This window comes from Anopheles funestus, chromosome X (genome assembly GCF_943734845.2).
Source record: "Anopheles funestus chromosome X, idAnoFuneDA-416_04, whole genome shotgun sequence".
Lineage (NCBI taxonomy): Eukaryota > Metazoa > Arthropoda > Insecta > Diptera > Culicidae > Anopheles > Anopheles funestus.
This window is the reverse complement of record NC_064597.1, coordinates 12,464,049-12,477,257: the sequence shown is the minus strand read 5'-3', so window position 1 is coordinate 12,477,257 and position 13,209 is coordinate 12,464,049. Positions and strand designations below refer to the sequence as shown.

At 44.9% G+C, this 13,209-nt stretch overlaps 1 protein-coding gene across 1 annotated transcript in view; it reads right to left on the bottom strand.

Annotated features, from left to right (window-relative positions):
• LOC125762314 (protein kibra) overlaps positions 1–13,171 on the bottom strand; it is a 29,442-nt gene extending 16,271 nt beyond the window's left edge. Inside the window, exons 1-2 of the mRNA XM_049424267.1 lie at positions 13,033–13,171; positions 4,866–6,219 (exon numbers count right to left, since the gene is read on the bottom strand). Coding sequence (XP_049280224.1) covers positions 4,866–4,990 — 125 coding nt within the window. The 5' untranslated portion in view covers positions 4,991–6,219; positions 13,033–13,171. The remainder of the gene's footprint in view (positions 1–4,865; positions 6,220–13,032) is intronic.
• Between the last annotated feature and the right edge of the window lie 38 nt (positions 13,172–13,209).

Below are 13,209 nucleotides of genomic sequence, written 5' to 3'. Positions count from 1 at the left end.
TTAGCCATCCTCAATGTAAAATAATGGCCACCCTTAAGAGTACTTCCCATGCTAACAGTGCAAAAAAAAACAGGGTACAGATGGATGGATTCATCGTAAAGGGCCATCCCTCCTCATCGCTTCATCGTTCCATTACCCTCGTTACTACCGTTCTACCAGTTATTGGCAGTGCTTTTATGCACTTTTCTTTTACACCACTGTCTCGCAAAAACGGAAATCGGGAAGAGATTCATTCATTATCACTAACCTCCCTTCGCCTTCATTTGCCCACTCTTAACCCTTTGCCTAACATTCTTAACGATCTCTCGTCGCACTGTCTCTTTCGCTCCCATTATTCTTCGACTGTTTTGCTGTACCTTTTTACACGAGGAATAATTATGCAAAGAACAACAAAATAAAGGTATGCGAGGCGATAAACCTGAAGACTATGTTGCAGGTGCGAATACGTTTCTCCGCTTTCCCATCCTTTGCTATTCCGGTCTTCCTCTCTCTCTCTCTCTCTCTTTCAATGTGAATATTCACATGATTCGGGTAGGTCAAGATTTTTACATGCGTAAAGAGAAAAGGGGAAGCATTAGAAAAAACAAAATGTTCCCTGCATTCCTTCCTACTACTTAGGTTATAGTTTTTTGCAAATTAGAACCTCCACAACTTTCTTCTGCTGTTTCATCAAATTGCGAACAACAGAAGAAGACAAGAAATTCTGTTTACTCTTTTCTGATAGATCTTTTTTTCCCCCGCTTCCTGCTTTTCATCCAAAAACGCTTAAAAATGGCACAACCGCCGGGTTTGATAAGGGCTATCGTACTCACCCACAATACCTTTTACTCGTTATCAATCTTTTCCACTCTTTTCTCTCGCTCGCACGCTGCCACAAACGCAAACAAACACGCACACCTTCAAGCCCTGCTTCGTTAGGTCATACGGTATCTAGAGGCAAATATAAATCTAACTTAAACCCCCGCGGTTTGTCCTGCTAAAAGGGTTTTTTTTCTAGCTTGTTGGTTCGCTTATTTACGCCACGATGCAGCTCGTGATTAATTGTGATCACCGGGGATGATGATTGCTGTGAGGGTGCTACCACCAGATTCAGCTCGTCGCTTGCTAACCTTTCCTACTTTTCCTTCGCTTGTCGATAAAGTGGGAAGCAACCGGAAGATGGTTTACTGACCTGATGTGCTCCCAATGTCTCCCAATGGAATTTAGAACCCTGGCGTGGGCGCCATGTTGGTTTTTGGACATTTAAATGGCATTTACTGGTAAGATCTAAGGTACCTTCAATTGACCTATTATACCTTCATTCCGAATACTATTATCTTGTGAATACTGAATGTTTGATCGTCTCTTAAGTCCTAGTAATTCTCAGATTCTCAAATTCCCAGTCCCAGAGCAATTCTGATCCTTTTTTGTAAAGATGCATAAATCTCCTCAACAATTCCTAGATCTCCAAGTACCCATGTATGTCTAATGACTTCAAGGAATTCTAATGAATTCTACAGTTTCTAAACTTTAATTAATTTGAGTGAATTTGTAAATATTCCTTACATCACGTCACATGTGAAACATACAATTAGAATTATTTCATTCTATTCTGGTTCTTCAAGGATTTTTGGTCCTTCAAGGTTCCGGGCTCTACGAATCTGGTACTTGGAGTTTTTTGGTGAATCATCCATCTCTTGTACATCGACCATTTCCGAGGCCCATATGAATGTCTCTTCGTAAATGATTCATCAGGTGCCAGCATTCAAGTGAAGATGTCGCCCAAGCAGCATTGACAGTTCCCGCTGATCGCCACGAAGGACGATCCAGCTGTCACGAACGAGATGAGCGAGGAACCGAACGCTTGGTAGCGCTTTACGCAGCATTTTTAACGTGGCTGAATAGAATCAAATAAAGGGTTTAACAGCCGGCTTGAAGGGCTGACCGTAATGAGGCTTATTTTTAATTTCTTTTTTTATCACGTTAATGAGAAATTGTCTAGTTGCTTGGTCGCTAAGCAACAGAAGGAATGCGGACCACCTAAGCACAGAGTTCCTTAGAGAGTTACAGAAGTATGCGGCCTGCAACTCCCTCTCTCTATCTTTCAATTTCCCTCTCCCTCTTTAACTATTTCTAGATCCGGAAGGGGATTTGATCCCCGGCCGTGTCGTGTAGAGATCGGCGTCACTACCATCTCGACCACCGGGCCGACATTTTTAAGCAAAAGCAGAAATATTAGCAAGAACGAGTAAGAAGAGAGGAGATATTTGTAATTTATACGAACTGATAACAGAATTGCGCACACATAAACGCAATCTTTCCAACTTACTCACTCATTCCTGTGGATGGTTGGACGCTAGCAGAGGGAAGGGAAGCGAGTGTGTGTGTGTGTAGGCGGTAGAAGTGGAGGCTGATAAGAATGGAATGTGTTGATTGTTTACTCAGAGGTTTCTCTAGCCCGCACATGTGAGGGCCTGAAGTTTGCCCGAATGGGGAAGAGGAAGGAACAGAGCAACCAAACCCTTTCTCGGCAAGTTCCTATCGCATCACAATCCCAGCTTCTCCTCCTCCACCCCTTTCACGCAGTATACTTTTCCGCCCAACAGGCACACACACACATTCAAACATATAGAGAATGCGCCATCGTACACTAACGCCGCCATCTGAATCAACGTCAATCTTCGCTTCCTGTCGAAGGTCTTGAGACCACCTCACGCCTATGTCTTCCCCGAGCACAGCGGCAGCATTGGCCAACATCAAACCCGCCTGTACATCAGCGCGTAGTATTGCGTAGATGCCGAAGATGTGTCACTAACATAACGGGCAAAAAGAGGCGTACAGAGGCGAAGAAATCAAATTCACTCTCGCACACCCTCTCACACGTTGTGTTTCACACAATTTCCACAAACCTTATCATATTCGCACAATTACGGATTTATTGCTGTAGTTGCAATTTCATTCCTTTTTTTTCGCGATGGGATGTGTGGTGAAGGTGATACAAGATTAATGAGAAGGGGGAGAAAAGAGAGAGAGGGAGAGGGAACAGCGAATGGCGTGTGCTTTCATTTTGTGCTGACCTTTACACGAACGCCGAATTCCAACATGGTGCTTCTTTCATCGCTAGATATAAACACACGCAAAGCGGGGAAAATAGAAATGGAAGGTGGACGATGAAGAACGACATACGACTCTAGCCTAATGCAAATATGCAAATTAAGCATGCCGTTTGCGTGTATGTGTGTTTACCATTTTTTCCCCTCCGTTTACGACTGCGGCCTGAATTCTTTGCCGTGTTTATTCTACGACGATATCGTTTCAGTTCCATTGTGTCCGCACCAAACTACCACACATTCCTCGCCACCTCGTTCCACGATCAAATTAATAAAAGCGCTTTAACCCCCCCATATTTCGACCACGAACGTGTTTGCATAAATTCCACGCTGAATTGATGGTTCCGATAGCGCTTTGGAAGATTTTGAAGGATATATTTTTTCCACCCAAGAACGGAAACACATGGAAAGAGCACAGGACGCAAGTTTTGTTGATGATTGAACCTTAGCTGCCAGCAAGGTGTAGTAACACAGTTACTAACTTGCCTACTAAGAGATGCCAACATTTCTTCATCTTCAATACTGAAGGTTGCTGTATTCAGTTTTCAGTCGGTAAGTTAAACGAAACGCTTGGAAACGTTTTGACGAACTTCGAGATATTCGAAGGAACTCATCAAAAATTTGAGAACTTTCATAGTCTTCAGAGTTAGAAAATTACTGAGCTTCTCAAGCATGCACGAACCTCTCAGTGCATTTCAGGCAATAGGGACCTTCAAACTTAACATCCCATTGTTCAACCTTCATCAGCAAATTCATGGAGTGGTTTTTGGAAATTCCTATTTCATTCATAAATCCACAAAAACTCCGAAGTTTGCCTTTTAAACATTTGTTCTTCACGCAATGATAAAACATCATTATCAATCGTTTCCAATCGTCGATCCAGTGCTCCAGAATTGAAACACCGAAGTCGACACCGGGAATGTGAATTCCGGGAGCTCCAGAGTCTGCTCTGGAATAATCCGGTATCAACTGCGGAGTAATTCGGAGTCCACTCAGGAGTAATTCGGAGTCAATTCCGGAATAATTCGGAGTCAACTACGGAGTAAAACGGAGTCAACTCTGGAGTAATTCGGAATCAACTCAGGTGTAATTCGAAATCAACTCCGGATTAATTCGAAGTCAACTCCGGAGAAATTTGGAGTCTACTCCGGAGTTAACTCCGGACTAATTCGGAGTCAATTCCGAAGTAATTCGGAGTCAACTTCGGAGTAATTCGAAGTCATCTCCGGTAATTCGAAGTCATCGTAATTCGGAGGTATCTCCGCAGTAATTCGGAGTCAACTCCGAAGTAAACTCCGGAGTAATCCGGAGTCAATTCCGGAATAATTCGGAGTCAACTCCGGAGTAATTCGGAGTCAACTCTGGATGTTTCCCAGAGTTGAATCTGGTTTTTATATGTCGGAGTAGATTCATGAATCCACTTCGGAGTTCCCACCACACTATTGCTTTGATCCCGGAAAAATAAGTATTTATACCCTTCACTAATATCCTCTCACAATAGAACCGATACTAAATCCCAATTTCTTCAATTCTGCACCAATAACTTGATAGAAGATATTTAAACCAAGAAGAGAGAGATGTCTAACCCCCATTAACGGAATCTAAAATATCTATGAAATCTTTCGTTTCTAACCAGGAATTAAGAGCATGCCGAGTTCGACAACTTCTAACTGTTTTCCAATAAAAAACCTTCGTGTTTCTAGCTTAATATCTACCCAGTCCTCTTAGTACAATGACTAAATTAGGCGTCATACAGTTGACAGAATCGTTACTTACTTGTCACGCGGATCAATCCAGGTCGTCTTCTTGTTGATGTGATCGATAAAGTAAACCTTGCCATCGTAGTCGGTGTTAATTTCCCAGCCGAGTGGTAGATCTGCGTTGCTGGAGCTTTTTGGCATAGTTTAGCACTTTCGTTCGTGTGCGTGCACACGTGGGTGCGCGCGCACGTCCTGCGTCTGATTTTTCTTTGTTTTTATGCTTTACACAGTCACACAAACATACGCACGCATTAAGTTCATGGGTTGATTGATCGGATTTTGTATTATCACTGGTCTGGAGACTGCTGCTGTTGACCTTTTTTTCGGCACCCCCAATACTACTTGATCTGTACTGGGGAGTACTAGTAGCGTGCGAGAATTCTTGCACCCTGAATGGAGGTTCCTGTGATTTTTTTGTGTTGTTTCACTTCCTTTTTGCTCGCATTTGTTGTTGTACACACACACACACTAAGTACGAGAGATCGTGAAAGGACGCCACACAGCTGCATTGGGTACGCACACGCACACACCCGGCACAATCACTATCTTGCGCGCGCGCACACACACGCGGACACGCACACACGCCACGCCAGCGTATCGTGGCCGTATCATCGGCTATGGGTGGATGGGGCACAGAATGCGGATGATGGTCGCTGTTCGGGTGCGCTCGCTAGCAGACAACCGCACAGTGGACGAATATGACGCTGGTGCCATAATAGTGTAATTGCGGCTAGGTGCTACACCACTGATGTGTGTGGCCGTGGGGGCGTGTGTGCGTGCGCTTATCGCTGGTTTCACTTTCACGCACTCCGACGAGTGACCGACGCGCGCAAACAAGGAGACGTACTTTTTTTTTCTTTGCTGTTGCGTAGGTGGAAACGAAAGCAAATGGTAACTGATTTACGTTTCGCCGGGCTCTGTTGATCGAAGGTAAGACAAAATGCCACGCTGCGGCCGGTGAAGGTTGATCGATGGAAAGCAATCCTTTTTTTGTCTTTCGATGCGGTATGTGTGTGTGTGTGTGTGTGAGTTTAGTATTTTTTGGGGGGTTGATTGAAAGAACGGCACAATACGAACGTAAGACGTAATGTTCTCTACTACCACACACTAAACACTATGGCACGATTTTAATGCCCGCACGTGAATAATGCTGCGTAGCAATACACATACGCATCCCATAAGGCACATTGGCGCACACACACAACTACACGCTGAGGATGAAGCACAATAAATGCACTAATTACCGGCACCTTTGCTGCTGCTGCTGCTGCGGGACTATATTAGTGTAGTGGACGATCCTTCCGAGAAAACGAAAAAATAAAAGACCCGCACTCACACATTGCTGTGCTTTATGTTTAATTGCATGTTTGCTGTGAAGTAAAAGGAATGAAAGAAACAATCAATATACACTGGACACAGTGAAATTTTGAAATACTTTCAAATACACGCACACACATAAAATTAATTTTAATTAAACAGCGATAGCCAAACAAACCGCGAAACATTCGGAATTTTAGTTTGTACTGCACTTGTGTTGTGTTTTTAAATTTCGCTTCGCAAAGTGCCGCAAACACTGTGGCAACTCTGCCACCGTTTTCCAATTTGCCCTTTTCGCAGAGAAATAACAACATACATTTTTTTTTTGCAAACGCGAACGGATTATACACACACACACGCATTCACTTGTCCCACCATTCGGTCCGTGGTGGTTTTTTTTTGTTTTCGCGATTTGATTCGAGCTGATGGCAGCGAAAAACGAATCCATTCGCCCCCGATGGTGGTGTTGTGTGATCGAGCAGCTGCACACACACACACACACGCAAGAGAGAGAGAAGAAGCTAGAAGCACTGGGAATTTGCTTTAGGGGAGGAAGGAGATGGGGTTACTTCGATGCTTCGTTGCATCGAAATAGTTGCACGCAGTTGCATTCTTGTGCATGCCTATTCCTTTACCTCATTTTGCTTTAGTTTTCTCACGCACTCACACACCCGTACACGCTCACTCTATCTCTCTCTCTCTCTCGTAATCGATCGGTTTGTTGTCCCTCTCTCTCTCCCTCTCACACTCGTACACGCGTGTTCGCGTAAACAAACATGCAACATTTTTATGCTGTAACGCATCGACACTTGCCACTTGAGGCACAAATTTAGTGTGACCTATGCATTTGTCCTTCGTCCGTAGCTGATTGAGTGAAAGACGCGATGAAACGAATTGGAAAAGAAATTTGAAAGAAAAACAAAATACTACCAACCCCGTTTTCAATTTAGCAAATTTGCAACAACAAAAATGCGCGTGTACATGCTGAGGACTAACGTTTCATAAACGGCGACGTAAAGGAAGAGAACGGAAGCTGTTAATTACACACACGACACAAAACCCCGTTTGTCAACTGTTTCCGCGTGGTTACTTCCCCTACCCTGCAGAATGCGCTTTTCGCTTGTGCCACGTACAGTCAACGAACGGAAGATGAAGAACATCAAACGAGAGACACCCGGCCGCAACTAACGGAGGTTTCATCCTGTCCACCCCCCGTACCACACGTACTATAAAAAGCGCATCACAATTCTAACGGATCCGCGTGAGGCGAATGGGGATGAAGCGACAATGACCGAGAAGATAACAGCAGAAAGGCTGCACAGCGTATATACTGGGTGGGGGGGGATGGGGTTCGGTGGATGATCGTGAAACAAAAAGCAATAACTGTGCAATGCAACGAGATTGTTGTGTGCTGGATCTCGGTACAGTATGCTACAGTAATATGGATCAAGCCACTCGCACGTCAGCAAAGTCGTCGCAAGCAGAATGCCAAGATGGCGCATATGATGTGAAGCCAATACGGGACGGGAGGTCCGACGCGCGGTGACGGTGCTGTTGCGGTAGGGATAATAATTAAAGAATTTCTATCCCCCTCCACCCCCACCCCCGCCTCGGACCACGCGAATATCAACACTCGCATTCCAATGCAGTGGACATCCGAGAGAGAATGTGTTTGTGAGAGTTCCCATTCCCACGTACGTGGATTGAACCGTGGACGGGTATCTCGGCTTTTCCGTAAGTTAATTGGCCGGCTAGAGAACTCGCTATACACCAGAAGATCTAACCCATACATCTGCTGGGTGCCAGCAGCACAGCGGGAACAGATCCCAAAAGCGCGTCTAAAGACTGGCGACACAGGAACAACAATTCGGCTACCAGTCGCCGAATGTCAATTGCATATCACCACCAGGGAAGGATACGAGTTGTACGGAGTTTGTCGATCTGGTTGACACGATAGCAGTGTCTTTTCCCTTTTTGTTCTACAAAGAAAAAAAAATAGGATTTTTTTTAGACATGTTTCGAAGAACTCCATGGTTTACACCAGGGGCCTCCACATTTTTTAGATGGCGGGCCACATTGAGTGGAATAGCCACAGCTGAGGGCCAATCTCGGGATCTCTCAGGAGGGAGTTGGAGATCCCGAGATCCAGTAGTGTGGAGACCCCTGGTTTACACCATGAAGCCGTCTCGATGAGCCATTTGAGAAAGGAAAGTCCGTTATCAAACAGCTACAGATCAAAGATCTGTTACACCTCAAAGCAAGACACTAACACGCGTAATATAATTTTACCAACTTCATGTGGCGCTTGCTGGAGAACAAAAAAGTGGGCCTATAAGAGAGAGAGAAGCTAACTCCAGAGAAGAGGTTCATCTTCAGAAAAGGAATCCAGATGCTGGAACACGCTGATGTGTAGTATTAGTTTACGACTCTCCTACTTAAGGCAACTGTGAGGATAATGTCCAGAATAGAGATGAGAATTGTCACTCTTTTCAGTAAGTTGAAACGAAGTGAAAGAATGATTATAAAGATTCGAATCATTTACTCACTCTTTTGCGAGTCATAAAAACATTACTCTAACCTAATCCTTTAATTACTTCTTGTCACTTTTCACTCACTCACTCTCTGTGCCGACTAATGACTCACTCTTTAGCGTTTCAACTCACGCAATAAGAGTGAGTGAGTGTTTTGGTACTCTTTCTGGATTTAAATTGTTACTTATTAGTCGGCACAGCGAGAGTGAGTGAGTAAAAATGCAAAAGAGTCAGTCATTTGTTAGCACAGAGAATGAATGAGTAAAAAAAGTAAAGAAATGAGAAAGAGTCATTAAAACTCCTTATGCTGAATTGAAATTATAAACTCCTTTGCAAGATTTAACTCACTCACTCACTCTTACTCAATGTGCACAACGCTAGTTCAGAAGGACTTTTCTTCCCCTCCCAAAAAAGGTGTGGAGGATCGCACCGTGGGGGAACTTGAACACCTGGTCCTATTTTGGCACCCTTTTCTGAAGGGTGTACAACATACACATTTCACCATCATTATGTTTTGCGCTTCTAAGAGAAAGCATCCTCCAAACGCCAGAAAAAACGTCACCAGAGCGAAGAGAGAGTGGAACGACAAAAAAGACAAACGATAGAAGAACGGGCAGGAGAAGAAAATCACACAGCACCGATATAATTACAACCGGCCAGCTTGGGTTTGCTGCCAGAGCACGCGGCATGTGAGTGGGCGTGTGAGTGTACGTTCTGTTTTTTTTTCTTTTTGGTTCTTCAGAGTGCGTGAGTGCGCAACCGTTCGCTGTTTAGGACGCACTGTTGCCGTAATTGTTTGCCGCGGTCTCGCCGCCTGTGAACATTTAAATGAACCGATCGACACGTGCGTGTGTGTATTGGGAGGGCGCACCTTCTATCGATGTGCGTACACACACATACACACACATACCTACACAAACATAGTCGGTGCGGTTCGTTTGTATATGCGCGGCCAATGTGGCAATGTGACATTCCGGCGTGCTAGAGTCGAATTGATAGCCATTCGAAAACCTGCTGTGTGGCACCACCATCAACCATTCTCCTTTTGCTTTTTTTTCCACCTTCACCATCGGGTGAGAATATATGTGGCTGGACGGCGTTAATCGGCGGTGACAGTGTGTGCGCGACAGAAACCGACCATCACCGGAGTAGATGTTTACGTGTGCGTGTGCACTTGTAGGAAATGATACTGTTTTGGCTGGTTTTGGAAGTTTTTTTTTATCTCGCCACAAAACGCTGCGCGGTGTTTGCATACCACACCAACCGAGGTGTAAGCGTTTAAAACGCGTCCTAGGCGATGCCCTGCCATGACATAACACTTAACCAAACAGGCATGCACCGATTTTTCGCAACGAGAAGAAATTGTTTCGCTGAGCGGCAGGGATTCGTGTGACGATCTTCGAATCCACACCGTTTACTGTACTCGGGGGGTTGGGCACGCTATTTTCTTCTTTCTTCATACCTCTGTGTGCGTTATCTTGTTTCTAAACAATGAACGATGCGTGATGAGTGGTCCAAAAACCCAGCAGATTTGGATTCCTCAAGAAAGCAGGTCACTCACGGCTGTGAGTTCCGGTTCGCCTTCGCCTACAAAACAGACGCGCAGCATGATCGCGCGCTGCTTGAAATTGATGCGCATACGAAATGTACTCTCCGCTCTACTGTTACCCTCTTCCCATAATCTTTTCCTTTCGGTTCGGTGCGTTTAAAACATACGGATAATGCTGACTCTTCACCCAAACCAGACATACACACACACCTATAAAAAAGCACAGGTGATTCGGAGTGTGTCGGGAAGGGGTAGGGGGGACACACGAAGAATTTGCCTGCAATGCACTGTTACCGCCACTTTGTGACCCAACACGCATGTTGGGCACATACACAAAAAAAGAGATTCGCGCGAACGAACGCAACGTTGGAATGTGGTAGGCTGTAACGCATAGTAACGCGCACACACACACAAGCAGCGATCGAAAAAACGGGACCATATTGCTTTTTTTTCGCTTAATTTTTCGTGCTTTCATTCTCTGGCGCATTCTACTGCAAAAGCAGAAGTTTGCCGGATCCTATTCCTCCCACTCAAAACTGCATCTATCGTCTGCTGCGGTGTTGCATTTATGTGCGTGTTTATGGTGGAGGGTTCGAGGGTTTGTTGTGCTTTATGGCATGCAACAAACGTTGCCTCATCCACTCGCTTCAATTAACATACGTATGGATGAATGCGTGCGTGGGCGTTTGGGGTGTTTTGTTGAGAGGTTTTAGGCAATCCATGCTATTCTTCGAAATGCAATTTCATTCCATCTCGGGCGGTGCAACTTAAGCAGCTTATGTTTTGTCCATTGTATCATTGTTTTTGTTTGGTATTTGCTGTTCTGTGTGGCAGATAGTCAGCCAGATGAGGTCAAGATGCAGTCAAGTTCAATAGCAACGTTAAAACGGTTTTAATAACGTTTTACAGAACCAAAAGAGGAGTTAATTCCAAAAACGTCTCCTAGCGTACTGTATCATTTCCTGGACGAGTAAATCGATTCAATAAAAGGAATCCACAATATAAACAGTGTATAGTTTCATTATTCTCCATGCTTGTGTCTGAAATAAAAACAAAACGAATATTAATCTTATCCTTTAACGGTTTAACACTGGAACGAAAACACGTACAAGTGCAATCTTTCTCCGTAGAATATCCAAAATCAGCTGATCTTGTCATTTGCATTCTGGCAAATCGCATGCTTCAAGGACAACGCGCGTGTCACTATACATGCTGTCCGTTTTCATTCGCATCCCTTTCCTGCTGCACTGGAGTCCGTTATGCTCATGCAGCATAGACCAACGAAAAATCAAACATTCCCAGCATTCAGTGAAAAAGGGCATTTAAAAAGTGGGAATGGAATCGTCAAAAGGAAGAAGAAAAACACGAAAACACCCTCAACAACGGATTGGCGATGTGCGACGAGCATCCTTCGCGTATGGAAGAGAAGAAACGTGAAGCTGTGCTGGCTCGGTGCTGTGCGGGGATCAGAAACAGCAAACTGCACACAAAGAGTGGAGCGCAAAAAATGAAGACAGAAAGCCATGCAACAACGTTGCAAGCGAGGTGTATTTAATAATACCCGCACCGTGTTGGCAACTTTGCCGTTTCTTCGATCCCCGCGATCTTCGAGATTGATCCAAACACACATATACACCATTATTTCTTCTTGTGACAATCCGCCCCGCTAAACAGTACAACCCCCCCCCCTCATCTCGATTTACTCCTTGGCTCCCTCTCCTCGGCCACCTCGTTCTTTCTTCCCTCTAATCTGATACCAAATGCAGAGAGACAGGGAAGGGGTGTACTCGCTGAAACTGATGGTAGACGCCTTGGTTCCACGGAATGGGGGAGCTATGCGTCGTTCATCCCTACCATCCACTGGCGCTCCTCGTTCAGTTGATGATCGTTTGAATGTGCCTGTTGGTGGTGGATAGTGTTTGAATGTTGGCCAGCCGCTGTGAAATTGCTTTACATATTTGCGCGAGAATTTTCCCTGCTGCAGCACGAACGACACACGAAATATAACACTAACGCATGGAAAATCGACATAATAATCGATATTTGTGTTGCTATTTAAACCAATTCGATTGAAAGCTGCAAAATGGTTTGATTTAGCTCGTGGTTTTTTTTGTTGCTCTTCCTAAAAGCTTGCTCTGTTGACAAAATATTTCGGCGAACGATCGCGTTCGATTGGCGTGCCGCGTTTATAACCGTGGTTCGCTTTCTTGACTGCTTCTGCGTTACGGTTCGCTATTGTACGTGGACACTTTTCTTCTTTTTTTCTCGCCAAGGTTGATTCCTAGCACCGAAAGACGGCCGCGTATGTACTTGGGTAAAGTTAGCAAGCGACGAAAGGAACGATTTTGTAACGCAAACCACACACAAAAAAAACAATTGCAAACGATCGCAAAACGGGCCAACTTTCGAACCAGGGCGAGTAAACGGGAGTGATGCGTGTTAGACGTTATTCGATCTCCATATGCATTTGGGCTTTGTGGTACGTGTGTGTGCGCTTATGCGCGTTTTCCCTTTTTTTGAAATGTAAAATACCGATCAAGAAGCAATTCTTCACCTCGCACAAGGGGTAAAAAGGGGGGGAAAACGAAATAAACCACCACTATGAAAAGCGACTTTGCAAAACAAAACGCACCGTGTGCAAATGAAAGCACCTTTTGCCTTCTTCCTTGCTGGATCGAGATGGACACGGAAACACACGCACGTACACTGCAATCAGAAGCGCACATACAGCATACACACACACACACGCACGCACACGTACGACAGTACACGCCGCGAATGTTCACCAGATTGGCCAGCAAAATTGGGGCCAGCAGCAACAGCGCCACACGACGACACGAAATAAGCACACGAAATCGTGCAGGGACAAACGCGGCGACAATGGCCGCACTGGGACGCGATCGATTGAAGAAATGCGTGCAAAATGGACGGCGTCGTCCACGAGCGTACGTACTTGCGGCCAC